This window comes from Psittacula echo (assembly GCF_963264785.1).
Source record: "Psittacula echo genome assembly, chromosome: 4".
NCBI classification, from domain to species: Eukaryota; Metazoa; Chordata; class Aves; order Psittaciformes; family Psittacidae; genus Psittacula; species Psittacula echo.
The window spans coordinates 61,842,311-61,862,670 of NC_137738.1; the positions used below are offsets into that span (position 1 = coordinate 61,842,311).

The 20,360-nt window shown below is 39.7% G+C and overlaps 1 protein-coding gene across 1 annotated transcript in view; it reads left to right on the forward strand.

The window, feature by feature from the left end:
* Positions 1–20,360, forward strand: part of PREP (prolyl endopeptidase) — a 96,099-nt gene that overhangs the window by 65,129 nt on the left and 10,610 nt on the right. The window contains exons 11-12 of the mRNA XM_080614902.1: positions 12,304–12,440; positions 18,722–18,816. Of these exons, the coding sequence (XP_080471028.1) occupies positions 12,304–12,440; positions 18,722–18,816 (232 nt within the window). The remainder of the gene's footprint in view (positions 1–12,303; positions 12,441–18,721; positions 18,817–20,360) is intronic.

A 20,360-nucleotide genomic window follows, 5' to 3' on the forward strand; every position in this document is an offset into this window, starting at 1 on the left:
AGTGGTTTGCTATTCCTCTTTTTGCTGATCCTCCGAGTTCGATCTTCAGATGTGATTTAAAAACTTAATCACACCAGTTATTAACATCTTAGACAAGTAACAGTTCATAAAACTTCAGTATCAGTAAAAAGCCCCCAGTCTCAATCTCTCTGGTAGTATTACATGCTGAGAAAACACTGTCTTTTGATCAGTGTGGTATTTGTGTGTCCTGTATAGTGCAGATTGAATGACTAATTCCGTCAGCACACTAAAGAAAGAAGTGGTAGCTGCCACTTTTATTTTCTCTGTCCCTTTTCTGAGGCTAAATGTCAAGCTTCAGCATGCCAGCATTGTTCAGAATGAGAGTGCTTCTCTGAGAGTGTGGGAATTTGTCTGTCCATCTGCTCACCCATTACTTTGCCTCATAGAGCCTAGCAGGGAGAGTGTTAAACTGTGATGATAATGTTTCACTGAGGACAGATGCTCTGGGGCTACAATCATTGGTTTTATTCACACCACTGGCAAAAGATTATTAGATGACTGCAGTTGTCAGTCATCACTGGTGTGGGCCAGCATTCGAGCCATTGATCTAGCAGCAAAAAGCATTGAATTCCTTTACAAGGCCACCAAGACAACCAGACTTTCCTGGTTGCCTTTTTCAGCACTGTGCTGGGAGAGTCGTGTAAGTCTGTTGAAGAGTCATTAGGTTTCCAAAGCAGGGAATGTGTTATAGTCCAGGAGGTAGGATATTGGCTTTTCCTGCAAGACAGAAACCAGCTGTTATTACCCAGCAGGTGGTGGCAGCTGTGAATTAAAAAACCTGTAGAAGAACTGCTGTAGTAACCGAAAGACAGAAAAACAGGGAAAGAGAAGAAACTATAGTTCCTGAATGTGGTTGGAGGTGGTGACAATATGGGCATCGTGTCTACCATGGCTAGAGGATACTGATCTGTCCTGAGCACAGTGGCAGGTGACTTTGCCTGTACAGAAAAAAAAAAGCCTCATTGGCTTTTGTCTGCCTTGTGCTTAAAAACCTTCAGTCTCCCTAGGCAATCTGTTCTGGTGTCCCGCTGTATTTACTGTTAGAAAGCTTTTGCATGGAGCAGGGTTTCACAAGCACAAGGTCTCACCTAAATTCCCTTGCTGCAGTTGAATTGCTTAGTGTCCCTCACAGACATGGAAGACGGGTTATTCTCTTCTAGTTACGGCAGACTTGTGCATATTTAGAGATTGTCACTGTTATGTGCTTGCAATTTTTTTCCTTTAGACTAAAAATATATAAGAAAACTCCTGCACTCTGTTTTTTTAAATGGATTGTATTGTCTGGGCCTTCTATCACTCTTTTTTCTCTCACTGGAGTCTCTTTAGATGCTCAGTGCATGATGTGCCATGGTTTAAACTAAGCACAGCACTCTAGCTGAGGCTTTGCAAATGCTGCATACAGCAGAAAGAGTTATTTCATATGTCTTGTGGTTGAGACTTTGGCTTAGATGTCCCACTCTAGGGTTTGCCTTTTCCTTAACAATTCATTGTTCATGTAAGTTCAGTTTGGCATGTACTGTATCTCCCAAAATACTTCTCTGAATTATTTTTTAGTCAATTGTTCTCTGACTGTATGTGATTGCACCTGTCAGAGTATAGTATGCTACATTTCTGGTGTTACTGGATTGCATTTTACTTTTTCAGGTAGTTTTACCTTCCCTTTGTTATGCATTCCAAAAAGCACGCTGTTGTTCCCCCTTTTCTGCAGCATCTCAGTGTTTCCTGTTAGCAATTAAGCTTCCCAGCAGCTCCATATTCCATTTAAATACTTTACATGGAATGCATCTCTCATTCTGAATGGTGTCTTTGTAGGCTATCAGGGGACTGGGGTGTTTTCAGGATAGAAATGGCTCTGGCAGATCTGGGAGGTTTTGTGTTTCAGAATTGCAGGCCTCCAGTGCACACAAGTTGGTAACTGGTTTGTGCAGTCATCTATTAAGCTTGACATGCAACTGATCCAAAGAGGTTTAACATAGTACAGGAGCCTATGGATAACAAAGTAGAAGGTTGGTGCTTTTATATGCACTTGCATTATTGTAGCACTTCGGAGTTTTAGTCATGGACTACATTCACCAGTGTGCTGGATAGCACAGAAATGCAGGCCATCACAGGGCCCTTGCCAACCACAGCTTGAAAGCAGAACAGCAAAATAAGTCAATTTTGGAAGATTAATGATAACTTGATAACTACTCATTTACTACATACAGGAGACAAATTAGAATTGGTAATATTTAAAACTAATGAAAAATGCAAATAAACTTCGGACACATATATATCACGCAGCACAATGAATTATACTTTCTGTCTTCACCCAGGGCCAAAGCTGCTTGGTGGATTAGGATTTTTTATGATGATGTTAATTAACATTCATCATCATGGTGGAAAAGAGATTGATAGAGTTGAGAGTGGAAAACAGCAATTTCAAATGTTGATGAGATTTTACATAGACTTGTTTCAGACTTAGTGTAACTAGGTTGTTCATAGGACAGGACCAGGAACCTCTGCAAAGTAAATGAGGCTGTGTGGCCACTGCTTGGAGCAGACTGCAGTTTAAAGGAAAAAAGCGAAGCAAATAACAGCATGTCCTATAAACTGAAGCTACAACTCTTGCTTTCACTGTGAACGTGATTGCCTTGGAAAAGTATGCATATTAACCTCTCTAGGCTGAAAAGGTTCAGCTCCCTCAGCCTTTCCTCATATGAGAGATGCTCCAGACCCTTAGTCATTCTAGTGGCTCTTTGCTGGACTTGCTTTAGGAGCTCCATGTCTCTTGTACTGAGGAGCCCAGAAATGGACGTAGTACTCCGGGTGAGCTGTCACCAGGGCCAGTAGAGATTACCTCCCTTGACTTGCTAGCAGTGCTCTTCCTAATGCAGCCCAGGCCACCTTGGCCACAGGAGACACTGCTGCTGGCTCATGGACAACTTGTTGTCCACCAGGAACTCTCAGGTCCCTCTCTGCAGAGCTGCTTTCCAGCAGGCCAGCCCCCAGCCTGTACTGGCATACGGGGTTATTCCTCCGCAGGTGAAAGGAGGAATAACGCATAGTCAATAGGTTTTTATCTAGACAGATTTGGTAGGTTAGTTTTTCTTAAATTGTCATTCACTGGTGAAGAGAGAGGAAAATTTGAACACCAAGTGCTTTGATAAGTATCCAGAGATGGAGTTGTGAACTTGTGTAAGTGGACCACATATGAGTAGGATCGTTCAGGAGACTTCAGTATTTTATGCTCTCAGTATAAGATCAGAAGTAATAAAAAATTAAAAATTATAAGATCTTGGGGCATTCTGAAAGATTTTTTTTCCAAAGAAACAGAAAGCCAGGCGGCTGTTCACTTTATACCCAGAAACAGTTCATCCTCTAATTCTGAGAGCTTTTTTTCCTGTGGGCTTTTGTCTGCTTATGATCCAGTACGAAGTCATCAGTGTGCAGTATTTATTATTCAAGGTAATGTAGTTTGCATCTTCATTTAGCAGTTGATTTGATTTTATCAACACTACCCAGAGGTCCTGATAGAATATAATCTATCCTAAGATTAATTATTTCTGCCCTGTCCTTGAGACATCTCTCAGGAAATTTATGGGACAAGGGAAGCCTCTTAGAAATATCACTATTATTCATAGTAACTAGTTTTTCAACTGTGTAGATGAATGATATAAAGAAATAGATGATTTCCTTAGTTCTGGCTTGCTGTTCTCACAGACAGGGAAGAATTGGTATATAAATTCTTCCTGACAGTTCCCCGAAGTGCTTGCTTTTCAGCCAATTTGTCAATTATTTTTGAAAGTAGTAGTGCACAGAGATCACTGCTAGCATATAAAAATAGACAAAGATGCAGAAAAGCTTCAAAGCATTATGGTAGAATGCCTAAAATCAGGCAATCTTTTACCAATAGGAACATCCTTAACTTTTTCTTTCTAATACTGGTGGGTTTTGAAATGTTAGCACTCACTCTAGTTGACTTGAGATCATTAGACATTTGATCTGTTGATTTATTAGTACTTGAATTCCTTATGTCTGATACAAGTTTGTTGAATTGTTCACATTTTGCCTAAGATTGTTGCAAGCTGTCCTTAGTCTTACGGCTTTAAAAAGAAAAGGCATTCCTCTTTTGCTCATTTTTCTCCTCCCTCTTCCAATAGTATTATAGGGATGCATGAGCAAACATTTTTGTGTTCCTGTTATGAGGTAGCTTAAAGTCCTGCTTATCATGTTTGTCTGGAAATTATGCCGTCACTTGGAATTTTTACTGGGTTGTTTTATACTAGTTTTGGTTTAAATTTTTCCCTAAGTATTGTTACAACAGTGTCATAGAAATTCATTCTCATAATTCTTTTATTCTTCTTGCTACTCACTGGGTGATTTTTCTTTGTTGTAAAATGAGTGCTGCAAATCTGAAAACAATAGATGAGCCTGAAATTCTGTCTCTCAGCAAGGAGGTGGTCAGCAGACACAAATGTTGAAATCAGTGGCATCTGAATCCTTGGTTACTGTCTTCTAAGCTAGCAACCCAAATATTTTCTAGGATTTTAGTACTTTAGTTTATCCTTGACCATTCTCAAGGGTCTTTTTTTTCTTGCTGGTGACATTTTAGTGTTTTAATGATGTAGGGACACAAAGGGGTAACTTTAAATTCAAGCTGAAATCTCAGAAAATAAATTATTTATAGCTGCAATGTGAGTGAGAAACCACACAGGAAGTGCTTCATAATGCTTTTATGTGACCTGTTTATTTCAGTAAGTTCTTCAGAATAAATATTCACGGGGTAAGTGATCTAGGACTGATTTTGAAAGATGTATTATCCAGTGTAGGTGATCTTTGTTTCTTTTCAAACCAAAAAGAAGGAGCCATAGAATGGTTTGGGTTGGAAGGGACGTTAAAGATCATTCAGTTCCAACCCCCTGCCACAGGCAGAGACACCTTCCACTAGACCAGGTTGCTCAAAGCCCTGTCCAAACTGGCCTTGAACGCTGCCAGGGATGGGGCAGCCACAGCTTCTCTGGGCAGCCTGTGCCAGTGTCTCACCACCCTCACAGGGAAGAACTTCTTCCTAATATCTAATCTCAATTGACCCTCTTTCAGTTTAAAACCATTTGCCCTTGTCCTGTCACTACATGCCCTTGTAAAAAGTCCCTCTCACGCTTTCTTTCAGGCCCCCTTTAGGTACTGAAAGGCTCTCTAATGTCTCCCTGCAGCCTTGTCTTCACCAGGCTGAAGAAGCCCAGCTCTCTCAGCCTGTCTTCATAGGAGAGGTGCTCCAGCCCTCTGAATGAAATGTATCAGCTATTTTTTCAATATTGTACTAGTCACATGTAGAGTTTTTGTAGGCATTTAGTGATTTAGAGCACCTCCGGTTTTGGGTAACCAACTTGATACCTATAAACATGCTATGATACTCTAAGGAAGAGAGAGCAGAGTGCTCTGAAATTGTCTAGGGATTGAAAAGCATCTTGGCAATGTTAAGTTGAATATGTGGGTCCTTTTGGGGCATTGACACAAGCTGGGCACTTGACACTACCAGTGTCAAGATTGAATTTGTTCTATGCAAGAATTTTTGGATACAGGTTTACAGGTGAAATTTGAACACCCTGAACTATGTAGATGTCTCTGCATAAGGGAGAAAAGCCAACAGTGGATGGTACAATCTTTTTGAAGCTTGCAAGAGCTCTAAAGCAGGGCTGGGTTGAGGTAACCAAGCCAGTGTTGAGCAAGACAAAGCCAGAAACAGAAAAGCTGAGTGAGACAGTTACTGTTTGAGGTGAATATATCTTTTTCTCACTATGTTGAATTAGATGTATGCACCTATAACAGCACAAAATCATAAATAAGAATAGTTGTTGTGGAGTAACTTGTGTAAGCTAAGTTCTCCCCTTGCTTACTCCATGGTAAGTTACTTCTACATTTTTCTTCTTGTAGTGTTTCTCACTACAGCTTGAGCTGATACCCAGCATGGTAAAGATGAGTAGTGTTTACTTTCTAATGCTTACACACTGTTACAGTGAGTTGACTCCTGCCAGAGCGGTTTTCTCAATGAAGTAAAGCTTGATTTAATGAAAGAAATTGCACTAGCCAGCACCTGTTATTTATGTTTTTATTTATAACAGTGTGATCCTCCTATTGAGACAATACTTTGCTTATCTCATGCTATACTACGTAATAATAATTTCTCGAATACGTAAGCACAGAGGTAAGGAGACTGTATCTTTCAGAGGCTCCTGGGACACTTTTCTGTTTCACATGACTACAATGTATATTTAGCTCAAAAGGTAAATGTTACCTATCTGATATCTGGCTGTCTCTGCACTGTACACTAAGTTTTCTCTAAGGCAAATTGATAAAAGAAATGAAAATGATGTGACAGATGCTAATTCTGCTGCTGAAAGGGGCAGAGGATAAACATTTAGAGAAGAAGCAAGAAGTCATCCACGTTGCAAGAGTACAGAGGGAGTCTCATTGCATCCCATTTACTTCTAATGCTTTACGCAGAGGGAATGCTGCCTTTTAACGAATGTAGAAAAGTGTGATTTAAAAGCACATATCAGTCTTGCAGGATTTCTGAACTTTCAGCTATATTTTTCTCTTGCCTTCCCCTCCTTCCTCCCACTAGCCTGTGATACACCTCCCTGCAATCAGTTGGAGCTAAGCAGCTGAACTTAGTAAGGAGGCATTTCTTCTGGAAGACCATCTCCTGGCATATTGCCTCTATCAGCATGAGGCTGCTTTTTGTGCCAGTGGGTGGGTTGTAAAACAATTTCTTCTAAAAGGTTTCTTGATTATTTTCACAGTACTTTTGCAAATGACTGTTCTCCTTTCTGGGTTTTACCTGCATGAATTTTTACTGTGCTGAGTAACTTTGGCCCCTGTCCAGTTCTGTATTAATCAAGCTTCGCAACCCACGCAGGATTGCTTTGAAGCTAATTTAAAAGGCTTAAAGAAGATTGATGAGGATTCCCCTCTAAAGAAAAGAAACTCAGATCCCGTGGATTTGCTATGTAGTCGTAATCGTTCTCTATTACTTCTCCTGGCTTCTGGTTCCTGCTGTATATAGGAATACAAAAACTGGTGGTAAGAGCTGCTCTTACAGTGGCTGTTGGCTGACTGCCAGAGCTGTCCGTGGGGCCGCTGGTGGTCTTATACTTGGGTCTGTGCCAATGCCACAATAAATAAGATGTTTTGCTTTGATGGGCTATAATCTTTAGCCCCACACTGTTATCAGATTTTTTGTATGGTCTGAGGCAATGAGGGATTGAATGAGCTGGGGGGGGGGCGGGGTGTGAAAGATAGTGTGTGATTCTGTCTGAATGGGTGAGATTTCTGCCCTGGCATCTGGAGGAGAGGATTTCTCCCTGCTTGCCAGTGCTGAAGTGTTCAGACTTGCTGGCGTGAAGGCAGGGTCTTTGTGACTTGCCTTCCTGAAGCAAGGAGTAGCAGCTATTAGAACTTGTCAGTGGGAGGTGTTGCTATGTAGCATTGTTCAGCCTCAGACTCTGTTTCTCTGTACCCAAATACAGGTTTGAACACCCTTATGCCACATCTGTGTAGGAATACTTTCTCCAGGGACTACTCCATTAAGTTCACTCTTCCAGACATGTTTCAAATAGTTGTGGGGGACTTTTAAAATGGTGAGCCTTTAACAAAGCATTTGCAGCATTTGGGAAAGCATGAGCGACATTACATGATTTACTTACACTATGCTTTCCTTCCTCAAAGCACAAATGTGTGTTAAGTGTGATGAGAAATCTTCATCTCACACTTAATGAAGGAAGTACTTCATGTGAAACTGGACCCTTGAAATGTAATTCCAGGAAATAAAAACTGAAGTAGTCATTCCCTTCGATCAGCTGCTCAACACAGCCCATCAGCTGCTTCACTTGTGCCCATGGGTGGTGTGACTGAACAGGGCATTACACTTCTTTGCCACTGTCTGTAACTTTGTGGTGGCCACTGGTGAAATCACAGCAGCTGTGTGTGAGGGCAGCTGCTCTTACCTAGAAGCAGAAAACAGCTGTTAAGCTTCACAAGACTGCTACATCCCGTATGTGTTTCAAAAGAAAAGAATTATCTCAGTAAAATTCTGTAGAGGACATTGGAACAAAACTCTTTTTAAAGGTGTTGTCACGGTGTTATTAAACCTAAATTGTGGAACATGCATTTTTAATAAGGAGTATTCCAGCATGATTTATATGCCTCTTTAGTTGCTCTTTGTAAAATTCTTTGGCATTTCACACAATGGATGTCAATCTAATGACAAGTGTAACTCTTAACTGGTTTTGATCAAGCACACAAAGACATGGAAAGAATTGATATCTCTGGTATGTAGTACCTAATCTTGAAAGAGAGGTTGAGAGAGACATTTTTAGAATCACTAGTGGCTTTCTAAGAATAATTAGTCTACTGTGACTTAGGAGGTGTTTTCAAGTCCCAGAAGTCAGAGTTCCTTTTCATATGTAAAATTCATGTATAATCTGCAGGAAATAATTCTTACTGAAAAGCCAAACTAATCACTTCTGAACTGGATTTTAATTCTCTTTGCTATTAATGAATCATAGAAATTATAAAAGGCTTGTGGACATTTGAGTATTGCTCACAGCTTGAAAATATATCCATTAAACCTGTTTGGATAAGATTATTTTTTGTCTGTGTTTTACAGCAGTATTTCAAACTCTGTTGAATCTTGCCTTCATAAGGTTAATTTTCAATCTATACAAGTTGAGGTTGAATTTTGCTTAGAAGAATTTTTGGTTTTGTAGAAGTAATATTATTTCAGGAGTACAAACCCTAGCATACAGCCATTAACTGTATTTACCTGTAAAACTTACTTTGTTGGCAAGTTTGTTCCTGGAGTTTTCTCCGAATCAAAACCGTCTTGGAAGCAAATTTCCATTGTCATTTTTAGGTGAAAATGGAGTGTAAATTGCTTTCGAATGCTAAGTTAACAAAAACCAACAAAGCACCACTCTATAAATATATATGTATGCACTAAAGAAGAATGACTTAGATTTGTTTTTATGTAGCTTGTATAGATTAATCTCCACGTAATTTATAGTAATGAGTAATTGCGCAAACAGTGATGCTTTCTGCTTGGGTCAGAGGAAGAATTATAAGGGCTATAAATTCATGCCTCAGGTTCTGGCATCTGAACTGAAAGTGATTCTTTCTGGCACCGTGACCCCTCTGCTGTGTGACAGATAGGGACATTAGTGTGAGATGAAGTGAGCTACAGCTATTTCAGGGCTGCTGTTCTGCTCCAGCGGTATGCTCCTAGAATAGCATGAAGGCTTGGAAGCAGCAGGAGTGCCCTGTCAACCACACAGCGTTGCGGTGCATTTCTAGAGGCTGAGATTACATGTTTTTAGTGTGTCTCTCCTTGAATAGTGAGTTTCAGCATTCATGATGATATGTCTGGAGCATTGTTCTCCACCCTTTTCCCTCCAAAATCACTTTGCTGATATGTCTTCCTCTTACGTGCTAATGTCTGTAGTGATACAAGTCTTTATTTGAAAATATATGAGCAATGGGTAATATAATGTGACCAGTACAGGTGGATCACTCTTATCTGTGACAAAGTAGAAAACAGTAGTATCCTTTTATTAGCATTTACTGCTGTAAAAGCTGACTGCTTCTAAAATTAGGCATGAAATACCATCTTGGGGAATTCTTTTTAGGGCTTGCCCTTTCCAGTTTACCTTAATCTTTGAGATAGAACCACGTTCCTTTCTTGGTTACATGAATAAACCATTGGACTTGCTTCAGAGATAACACCCAATTTAAAGGTGAGATTGAATCAGTTGTTGAAAATCGTCTATTTGGAGAAGCTTAAATAGCTTCACATATCTCGGTGTCTCACTGAATTGATTTCCACCCCCCTTCTGTTTGTTCATTTTGGAGGGAGAGGTAATCATTATTTTAGCAAAGATAGGAATGAAAACTCTTAAATTGCAAATGTCACCTTGACATGTATCTTCTTTTTGTTGAGTTTTCATTTAATGGTATGGTATTTAATCTTAACTGATGATGATAAAAGCCCTACTGAAGTCAGTTTTCAGGGAGTTGTTTCAAAAAAAAGCCCCTTGTTCAGAAAGAATCGGTAAAATCGGTGGTATCCTTTAATCATCAGGAGAGGACTGGCCAACAGCTGGAATTGCTGTAAATGTAGGAGGGCCAGGTGCTCACTTTGCATGAATTGCCTGCTGCGGCTGGAGTTGATGCATAGCGTCTTAAAGAGGAATCTCTGTGGAGCTCCTCATCACCAGCCTTTGCTGTTCTTCTGTCCATAGGATATTTTATTTTTTTTATAGTGTTCAGCTAAATACTGAAAGTGAAAATCCTTTCTATCCTACTTCAGTGAGTTCTGATGAGCACTTTGTCAGTAAAGTCATAGCAATAGTTAGAAACAGTGATAGAATCTGTGTAAAAATGCCTTCAGGCTTTTGTTCTGAATTTTTCCATCTGCTGGGAATTGTGAAATACCAAATTTTATATGGAATATGTCTGCAGGTTTTAGTGAAGCCTTTGGAACTAGGTGTGGTTTCATTAGAAATTTCTCACATTTCCTTAGCAATGATTAAAATTAAATGCAGTTAATTCTGTTTTCAACATGCCATGTGGATTTACTTGTTTCACATTACAGTCAATGCTCAGAATAAATGTGTTGCACAGGTTCATATTACTCATGAGGTTCATGTGTTATAAAAATAGATAGTGATGATCACATGCTTTATAATAAAGTGTGGTAGGTCTCTTTCCTTTAAAAGCACAGGGGTTGTAAACATGCAACAAAATGATAAGAATGTCATTCTTTATTTACAACTTTTTTGTTCTAATTAGGCTAGAAGCTGCAAATAATGATGCTAAAGCCAAAGCAATGAAAAGTAGTCAACCAGAACTTTAGGACAAGCAGTTATCTGCATTCACATCCACATGTTTTGCTTGACTGGCAAAATAAGACACACTGGATCCTAAAATAGAGTATGCAGGCAGATACATGCATCAAAACAAGATATGGCAATCATTATAAAGCAATTGCAGTCTATGTTTGCGTACATGGAATTTAGGTTTTAAGTCCAAACAGTGCTGTGGCAATCATGGAAAGACACAGGAAAGCATGTGCTGTGTGGATACTTGGTGTTTTGGAAGCTGATTTATTGAAAGCCAGTAGGTAGTTCTGTTTTCTTGCTGGATGGATTTGGGGTTCTGCAGTGTTAGGGCTCCTGGTTCTAGCTGTCACATAATATCTGAAAATGCACCAAGTGCTACAAATATTTCTGTCATGGCTTATGTTACCACCTTGATGAGGTGAAGTGGTTGATGAGACAAGCTGGAAAGACTGGCCAATGCCTAGTCCACTTTACTGAATACAGACTTGCTTTGGTGAAATCATGCTGCATGTATCGGTATTGAGTAGACAGCTCTTTTCTGTTTTCACAAGGCTTAGTAAGAAACAGTGTCATCAGCTATTCAAAATTTGCTTTTGCTCTTCTGACTTGAATCTTGTGTATGAAGTGACTCTGTGAAGAAGTGTTGTTAATGCTAATGTATTAATACTAAAACCAAAATACTGTGACTTTTAAAATATCTTTGGCCTTCTGCTTGTGATTAAATTTCTGTTTTCACAAGCAAAGACTGCTTAATCAACTGATATAAAGGAATTCTCTGATTTCAGCAGTACAAGACAAGATCTTCAGAGTCTTACATGTTTACTGGTAGTAGCATAGCTCTCTGTTATCCAAAACAATGTAATGCTTAGTGGGGTCTCACTCAGTCACCACCCTGTCATGAGTTTTTCTTCTCTGTCCGCTCTTCTCTAGAGTCTGAAACTTTGAATTTTTAAAAAGGAGAAGTTTTTAGCACTTGTAATTTTAGATTGGAAATCTGGTTTTAGTTCTGTTCATTCTCCTTGCCAGCTCAGTCTTTGCTGCTTTCATATATGATGGACCACGCAGTTCTTGTGTTTTCACAACACGTCTTCCCTTTCAGAGAGTTGTATTGGTTTTGCAGCGTTTTCGTAAGACCTGTTGTATGTAGAATTGATGAGTAAGACACATAAAAATGAAGTTGTCGTTCCCCTTGTATTGTCTTTTTTTGATACATTTTCCACAGCTATTAAGCAACAAGATGGGTGGTGGCCGTTACTGAACCTGCCATGGACAATTGGTGCAGATTGCTTGGAAAGTTTTACCCACTGGACACCATGAAAGCAATTGCTTCTGGTTCTTGTTAACACCACTTGTGGAGAGTTAACGACAGTAGCAGCATTTCAGATTTCTTTTTCTCTTGTCTTAGGTTTTCTACCCTAGCAAAGATGGCACTAAGATCCCAATGTTTATTATTCACAAGAAAGGAATTAAATTGGATGGTTCTCATCCTGCCTTCCTGTATGGTTATGGAGGCTTCAACATATCAATTACACCAAGCTACAGGTAAGCAGGGTAATTTATACCTTCTTCTGAAGTATCAGGTATCAACAACTGTCACAGACTGAGTAAGGGTGGACTATGGATCTAACAGAATAGTGCATTTCAGGTCCCTGAAAAGCAAGACGGGTGCCATAAGGACTGCACATTGGTGTCCAGGCATTATTCATCTGCTTTTTTAGTTCTGAATTTAGGGATTTTGCCCGGGGTCACAGAATAAATCTGTCTCAGAGCAGAGAAGTGGTCTTCTGAGGTTTACAACAGGCACCCTGCCTTTTGGATTGCACCTTAACCTCTTCCCATTCTGCCACTGAGCTCAACAGAAGAGCATATGGACATACATTAAGCAAGTATTTGGGTCCTTTAATAACATAGGAAGTCTTCTTTTTTTCCAAGTTATACAACTACCTGTCTAAATAGTAAAGAAGCATTTGTTTAAATGAATGTAAATAATTAAAATTTGGCTGTGTTTTTGTATTATACTTTTGAGGAGATTACATTAGAAGCAAAATCCTACTGTGTTCGCATATGATCATGAAAGAGGAAAGATGATTGTCTTGAGATGCAGTTGATATGGGCTCTGCGTATGCAAAGCAATGCATTGTAAACCAAAACTGCTGTGTGCAAAACAGGATTTGTAGCCCTCAAAAGCCATAAGCTTTATTGAATAGATGATCTCTTTAAAGAAAAAGCTAATTTCTTCAGCAAGGGAATTTTTATAGACTTACCAAGAGACAGTGGTTGTCTGTAATACATAAGAAATGCTCTTAGGCAGGGGAAAACAAATGCAGAGGACTGAATGGAGAGCAATTTTTCATATAGCAGAAGAGCAGCTCACCAACACAAAAATAACCTATTATGAAACAAGCCTATTAAGTTTAGGTGCTATCAGTCTTGCTTTAAACTCAGCACATTTCAAGAAATCCTTTGTAGTGCTTGCTTTTCCAGGTCACTGTGATTGTATTTCTAAATAGCATTTACAGTTTCCTGTCCTTTCTAATAAATGCCTTGTCTAACAATGGGCCTCCCATCTTGCGTCCATGATTATTTGAAGGCTTTTTATCTGCCTTGTAAAGCTACATGTTTAATTTCCTGTGTTTTTTGAGAGATACAATTATATTACCAGAATAGTTTTTAAATTCCTTTTTTAGATTAGGCTGAAGCACTGACTAATTAGAGTTCATTGTAGATGCTGAAAACTGTGATAAAACTTAATCATGTTTTCTTTCTTAAAGTAAATATTATGTATCTGTTGATTTAAGGTAAAATTTGAAGTGCTACAGAACTGACACCAGCTGGCCGCTGGCAAAAGGAGAAGGTGTCTCACAGTGCCTCCTTCCACCTCCCATCCATTGGCCCTGGTGCTTGCTGGAATCTTTGCTAAGCTGATTTACCTTGTAAGAATGGCAAAAAAACTATTCCAACAAAACAGAATGGGTGGGTTTCTGCCATTTTGGCTAGTTGAAAATTGGCTCTAGTAGGAGTCTGCCAAACAGCAGCAAGAGGGTGCAGGTGACAATCAGAAGACAGGAAGATGGGAGGTGGGAGCAGTGATCTATGTCATCCTGAACCCTATGAAACCTTTATTACACAGTTCATAAAATAAGAATATGAATCTGTTATGGTTGCTTAAAAGTAAACTCACAGAGAATTGTCAGTCACCACCAGATCAAAATACATTATCCCACTGACAATGTAAATAAAACACAATTGGGCACACATCTCTCATTCACTCCCTGTGATATCAACATATCCCTTTCTCAGCCTTTCTCTTCCTAAAAGACAAATAAGAACAGCCAAAGCCGTCAAATGCATCTTCATGGTTAATAACCTCATAATTTTGTAACTTAATGAGAAAGTGTCCTGCAAAAATAGGCAGGTAAGATCAGGGAAAGGAAATTCTGATAGAGAATTTATGCCAGAAGGACAGGATATTCAGTTCCCCTTTACCTGATAGATTAAAGTGATGTTTGACTATATCCTTGTTACTGTTCATTGCAGTATTCCACAAGGAGTTACTAGGTTCAAGGGCTGTTCTAGCCACAGCCCAACACCATGACTTGATCAGGTTTTTTATAGATGACCGCAAACATGAGTGGTAGAAAGCAGCCACAGGATGGTCAAGACAGAAGCTTGCCATGTTGTCCACCTGATCCTGAGCTGAGACATAGATACAGAAATGCAACTGAGTCGTAGCCTGCTTACCTTTAAAGCAAACAAGCAAACAAGTTACTGAGTAAAGATTACAGATTTTTTTATTTGAACTTAGGGTTCTTACAACTTTTCACAAAGCACTCCGTCTTCTCCTTTACAGTGGTTTGTTTCTGTCATGTGTTTCTTCAAGCCAGTACAATGTTTTCTCACTGGTATTTTGCACCAATTAATGTCAGCCAGCTTTCTGGCGTGGTGAGCTTATTTTTTGCGTAATTCAGAATCTGGTGTTGCTTTTCATTTTTTCCCCAACACAGAAAAATTAAAATCTTTTTGAAAGCAATAGAAACAAACCAACAGGTTAGAGGATTCAGAAATAGCTATGAGAATGGTAGGCCAAAGTCATTAAGTCAGTTACAGTAGCGGTTTATTTTTGAATGCAAGCATGAATCTTTTATATGCTCCTCAGGACTGAAGAGCTGCGTTTAGTAGTAGGTCGAGTATGGTGCCCACTAGAGCGCTGTCGTTAATTATACAGCCTGCATAGCGAGCGCAAGTGAAGGCTGATGGAACTGACACCAGTGGCTTGTCAGAGCTGCTGAGGAAATGCCATGACAGACGTACCACTAATGCCTCTGATTCGGCTAATTACCCTGCAGGAATCACGTGTTTCTCTTCACTGTCCTGTATGTGCCTGTGTGGGTACAGGAAAAGCAATTTCTAATGCATCCTGGAACAGAGCTGATTGTGAAGCAGACTGTGAAATTGCATTTCGCTGCTACAGGGCCAGGTTGTACCAAGCCTTTAAGCAAAGAGGTGGTACAGGGAAAGACTGTAAGGGCAGAAAAAGGTCAGGCAACATAGCAGCCATGGTGCAGAGTGCAAGATTAGTCTTTTCAGTTAGTTTGGTACCACTCCCTCCTGCTCCACAAAAGCCAAGAAAGTGACCAAGTCCAGAGAGTCAGGGATAATGAGCAAAAGGCTAGAAAGACTGCTGGAAGAACAGGGACCAAGACTTCCCTTTGCAGAATGAGGTGTTTCGTAGGCATCCAGGGTGACTGGTCAGTTTGCTGTGCCTTGAACTCAAACCTGGAAGCAAGAACCCCCATGGAAGAACACAGGAGGCAATAGCAGGGTTGTGTATGAAACTTGAATTTTGTGTTGTTTGATCACTTGGAATTTTCACTTAAAACAAGTTAATTCCTGATTATATACTTACAAAACCTAGTCTCTTGAACCTAAAAGTCACTTTGAGAAAGCTTGTTATAAGCTCTAGGCACATCTACCTCAAAGTGTTGGGCAGTCCCAGTCACAGCTACAGGTTGGGAGGAGAAGAGATTCTGAGCAGCCCTGCAGAGAAGGACTTGGGGGTGTTGGTCAATGAGGAACTTAACATAAGCCGGCTTCAGTGTGCGCTTGCAGCCCAAAAAGCCAGCCATATCCTGGGCTGCATCAAAAGAAGTGTGACCAGCAGGTCGAAGGAGGTGATCCTGCCCCTCTACTCTGCTCTCATGAGACCTCACTTGGGAGTATTGTGTACAGTTCTGGTGTCCTCAACATAGGAAGAACATGGAGCTGTTGGAACAAGTCCACAGGAGGGCCAAGAGGATGATCCAGGGGGCTGGAGCACCTCCTGTATGAAGGCAGGCTGAGAAAGTTGGGGCTGTTCAGCCTGGAGAAGAGAAGGCTGCATGGAGACCTCCTAGCAGCCTTCCAGTATCTGAAGGAGGCCTACAAGGATGCTGGGGAGGGACTCTTCCTTAGGGACTGTAGTGATAGGACAAGAGGTAACTGGTTCAAACTTAAACAGGGGAAGTTTAGATTGGATATAAGGAAGAAGTTCTTTACTGTAAGGATGGTGAGGCACTGGAATGGGTCGCCCAAAGAAGTTGTGAATGCTCCATCCCTGGTGGTGTCCAAGGCCAGATTGAACAGAGCCTTGGGTGACATGGTTCAGTGTGAGGTGTCCCTGCCCATGGCAGGGGGGTAGGAAATAGATGATCTTAAGGTCCTTTCCAACCCTAACTATTCTATGATTCTAAGTTAAGAGTCCAAACTCACTTTACTGCTGACCATACCAAAATAGGTATTAATTAATAGTCATTAGCAGGGACATTACTAGATGTATATGTTGGAGTATATGGGGTGATGTTTTCTGAAGTACCTAAATCCCGGTAGTAGTGGGCACAGATTTACTAAATTTATAATTTGAGCAGCATAATGATTGTTACCAGACTCTGGACTTTGTCCCATAGAGGGTCTGTGCAACAGAAAAATTATTTGCTTTTGGAAATGGGAACTAGCTTCCTATAATGAGTACTGCATATCCTGTGAGAGGCTAAGTCAGTTAGACCCCTCCAAAAATCATCATTCAAGGTGCCACCTCTGTTAGAGTCCACGGACAGGATGGGATGCACTCAATTCTCTCTGGTTTTGCATTGCTCACAGATTCTTTGCTGATTAAATATGCTGATCCCTCAGCATGTTTCTTTCAGCAGGTGGAAGAGGATGGACTCTATGCAGAATATTCTGGGAGGTTTTGTGGCTCTAACATACAAAAAAATAAGAAGTTACAGTCTCATGAGGCAGCTTACTGTCAGGCTGCTCCACTTCAGCTGTGTTGCAACCTGTCAAAATTAGGCATCCTAGAGTCTGACAGAATAATGCTCTCTGACCTTTGCACAGTGTGCTTAGAGAATATCAGTCATGGATCTGATCAGCATGTCACAGCAATTTAAAGAAAACACAATTCACAGTGATGGACTTCAGAATTGATTTTACAGAAGCAGAGATAATTCATGCCTCCTGAGCTGTCTGATGGCCACTGATAACCAGCCTAGGTGGAAAGGTTTTCCTTTGATGGATTATCAAAGTACAGAAATCTGTTATCAGTTATCCTTCTGCTTTTTTCTTTGTTTTCTTAATGCTTGGTATATACTGTGAAGAACAAGTGCCAGTGCACAGATAATTGCTTTGGAAAGTATGAAAAATTTACCTGTTTTGACATTACATCCACATGAGACACTGTTGGACTGCCATCTTCTAAGACATTTCTTATAAGCAGTAGGGGAACTTAAAGGTAGAAGGGCCCAATCCTTGCTCTTGTGGCTGAATAGGGTTAATTTCTGCAGGCAGTGGTTTCTTATATGAGAAAGATTTCAAGTAAGAAATTTAAACCTACTAGATGGAATAAACCCAACTTGCTGGGATGCAATTTTAATATTTTACTGGTCTCCTTGGCGTATGTGTGGTTTGCCATCTGCAGCTTCTGCTGTGTTAAGCTTCTGCTTCAGCAGATAAGAGATCCATTTCTCTTTTTAATTGTTAAATATAATTTAAATTATTTCAGTCCCTTTTATAAAGATAGCAATAGCTTTGATACTTTTGCAGTCTGACATTAAAAAAAAAACCAAACAAACCACGTAATATGTTACATTAGCTTTCAGCCAGGTTCTAGAGCTCCTAGGAAAGGCAGAATTTGTAATTTTTTTTTTTACTATTTCTTGCGTATTTAATAGTGCAAGTGGAAAATAAATAAAAAGCTGATTGGCCTTGAATGCAGAGCCTGGCACAAAACAGTGGTAGAAGCTGAGTTTTTCTTTGCAAATACAATTTTACAAAACTCAAAAAAAAGAAGGTACATTAAGCAGAAATCCTGAAAATACCTGCTCATAAACAAAGATCAAGTGCTGATCTTAATTCTTCTTTCTTCATCTGGGCTAAGCCTTCTATTCCTCTCTGAAAAAGTGGAGGACCCACAGAAGAGAAAAGTTCAGGAAACTATGGGAGTCCAGTGGTACTGCATAACTCTAGGCCCCACACTGAAGGCTTTGAAGATAGAGAAGAAGCGGGGGGTCTGTTAGGCAGAACCACTGGCTAATCTCCTCCAAAGTGCAGAACTAAAGGAGGAAGAATGAACCAGCACTGGTTCTTTCCTCTCTCAAAGCTGCAGAGGGTTTCATTTCCATGGGTAACTACTGAAAAAATCCTGGCTACTCAGGTTTGCCATCAAGGGGAACTTCATGATTTCATGATTGGTTTTGGGAGAGATCTTTGCCTCAAAGTGCTTTTATAAAAGTGATAGGGATATAAAAATTGGAAATGAAAAATAATCCTCTATTGGTTTGCTTTTTCAGTGTGTCAAGACTTATTTTTGTTCGACATCTTGGGGGTGTTCTAGCAGTGGCGAACATCAGGGGTGGTGGTGAATATGGAGAAACCTGGCACAAAGGTAAATCAGTCCAAATAGAGGAAAAAACCTGAAGCCTAAGCAATTAAAATGACAACGTTTTCTCTTCTTTTTTTTTTTTTTCTTACTTCTGTGTTACATCTCTACATTGTCTGTTGCTATTTGGTTTTCTTCAGATTGTTTTAATTTTTGTAACCTACTGAAAAATGGTTTTGCACAAGTACAGTACTTTCCAAGAAAATTATTGTGGTTTTTAAAGCAAAGTCTTGTTCCCTACACTTAAGGATTTAAAAATGCAGCTATTTGCCTTGAACTGATTTTCAAAAAAACCTATTTGTCTATACTGCAGGAGGCCTGGATTGTTTTCACATACCTCTCTCATTATTTGCAGTTGCACATGGCCCCACAATTTTAGACCCCCAAGACAACAGTAACTGTTTAGACTCTTGGTACCACACAAAAAAAATCCCTATTTCCAGAACCTTACAGAAGATGTGAACTTATGAGTTCAGAGTGTAATTCTTCTATGTTGTTTTTGCACAATTTATGAACAGACCCTTTTGTTATTTTTAGTGAATGTTATTGGAAAAATTTCTTCACTGAAAGGGTTATCAAGCAGTGGAACAGGCTGCCCAGGGCAGTGGTTGAGTCACTGTCCCTTGAAGGATTTAAAAAGCATGTAGATGTGGCACTTGGGAACATGGTTTAGTGCTGGACTTGTCAGTGTTAAGTTAGTAGTTGGACTGTTAAGTTAATGGTTGGACTGTTAAGTTAATGGTTGGACTCAAAGGTCTTTTCCAACCTAAACGATTCTATGATTCTGTGATAGAGGTTCATATGAAAACAATCAGCTCTACAACTGCAGTAACATGCCATACCTTCCACACTCTCTTAGGGAGTCCAACTTCTTGTAGGCAGGCAGGTTTTTAAAGCTGATTTTAATGCCACAGGGAAACCAAATCACTCACTGTAAAACCCTTTCAATCTCTTTTCCCCTTTTCTTAATACCTTTGATGTGTTTCTTTCCATGTTTTTCCAATCTAATCATTGTCTTAATCCTTTGAATGTCCACGTTCCTTATTGTTGACAGTTTAGTCCATCACTTTCCTAGAGGAAAAAGATGGGAAAAGTCTTACTCATCTCTGTAACATACCCATAATTATTTAGTGGTGATGCCTCATTCACATCCCAAGAATCTGGGAGATAAGTTGCTGGAGATGTTGTCAGAAAGGCAAATGCACCAAAATGCACAGTGGTGTTTATGATGCAGCAATTTGCTATGGGACTAATCCATAAGAACTTTTTATCAAACAAAACAGTATTCCCAGATCATTACATCTTAGTTTTACTATTTCATGTGTGGTAACTTTTTGTCTGGGTCATTTCCTCACAATTGAGTTAAATATGTAATAGTTTCATAAATAGAAGCTAAATAGAAACTATATATGCTTGCAGATGCAGGATATTATTGCTAAAGATGAAGTATCCTTCATTAATTTTAATTTTCCGATTGGTTTGTAATAGGTTTTAATACAATTTATTGTAATACGATAATACTTCTTTGGTCCACCTATTTCCTGCTTAAT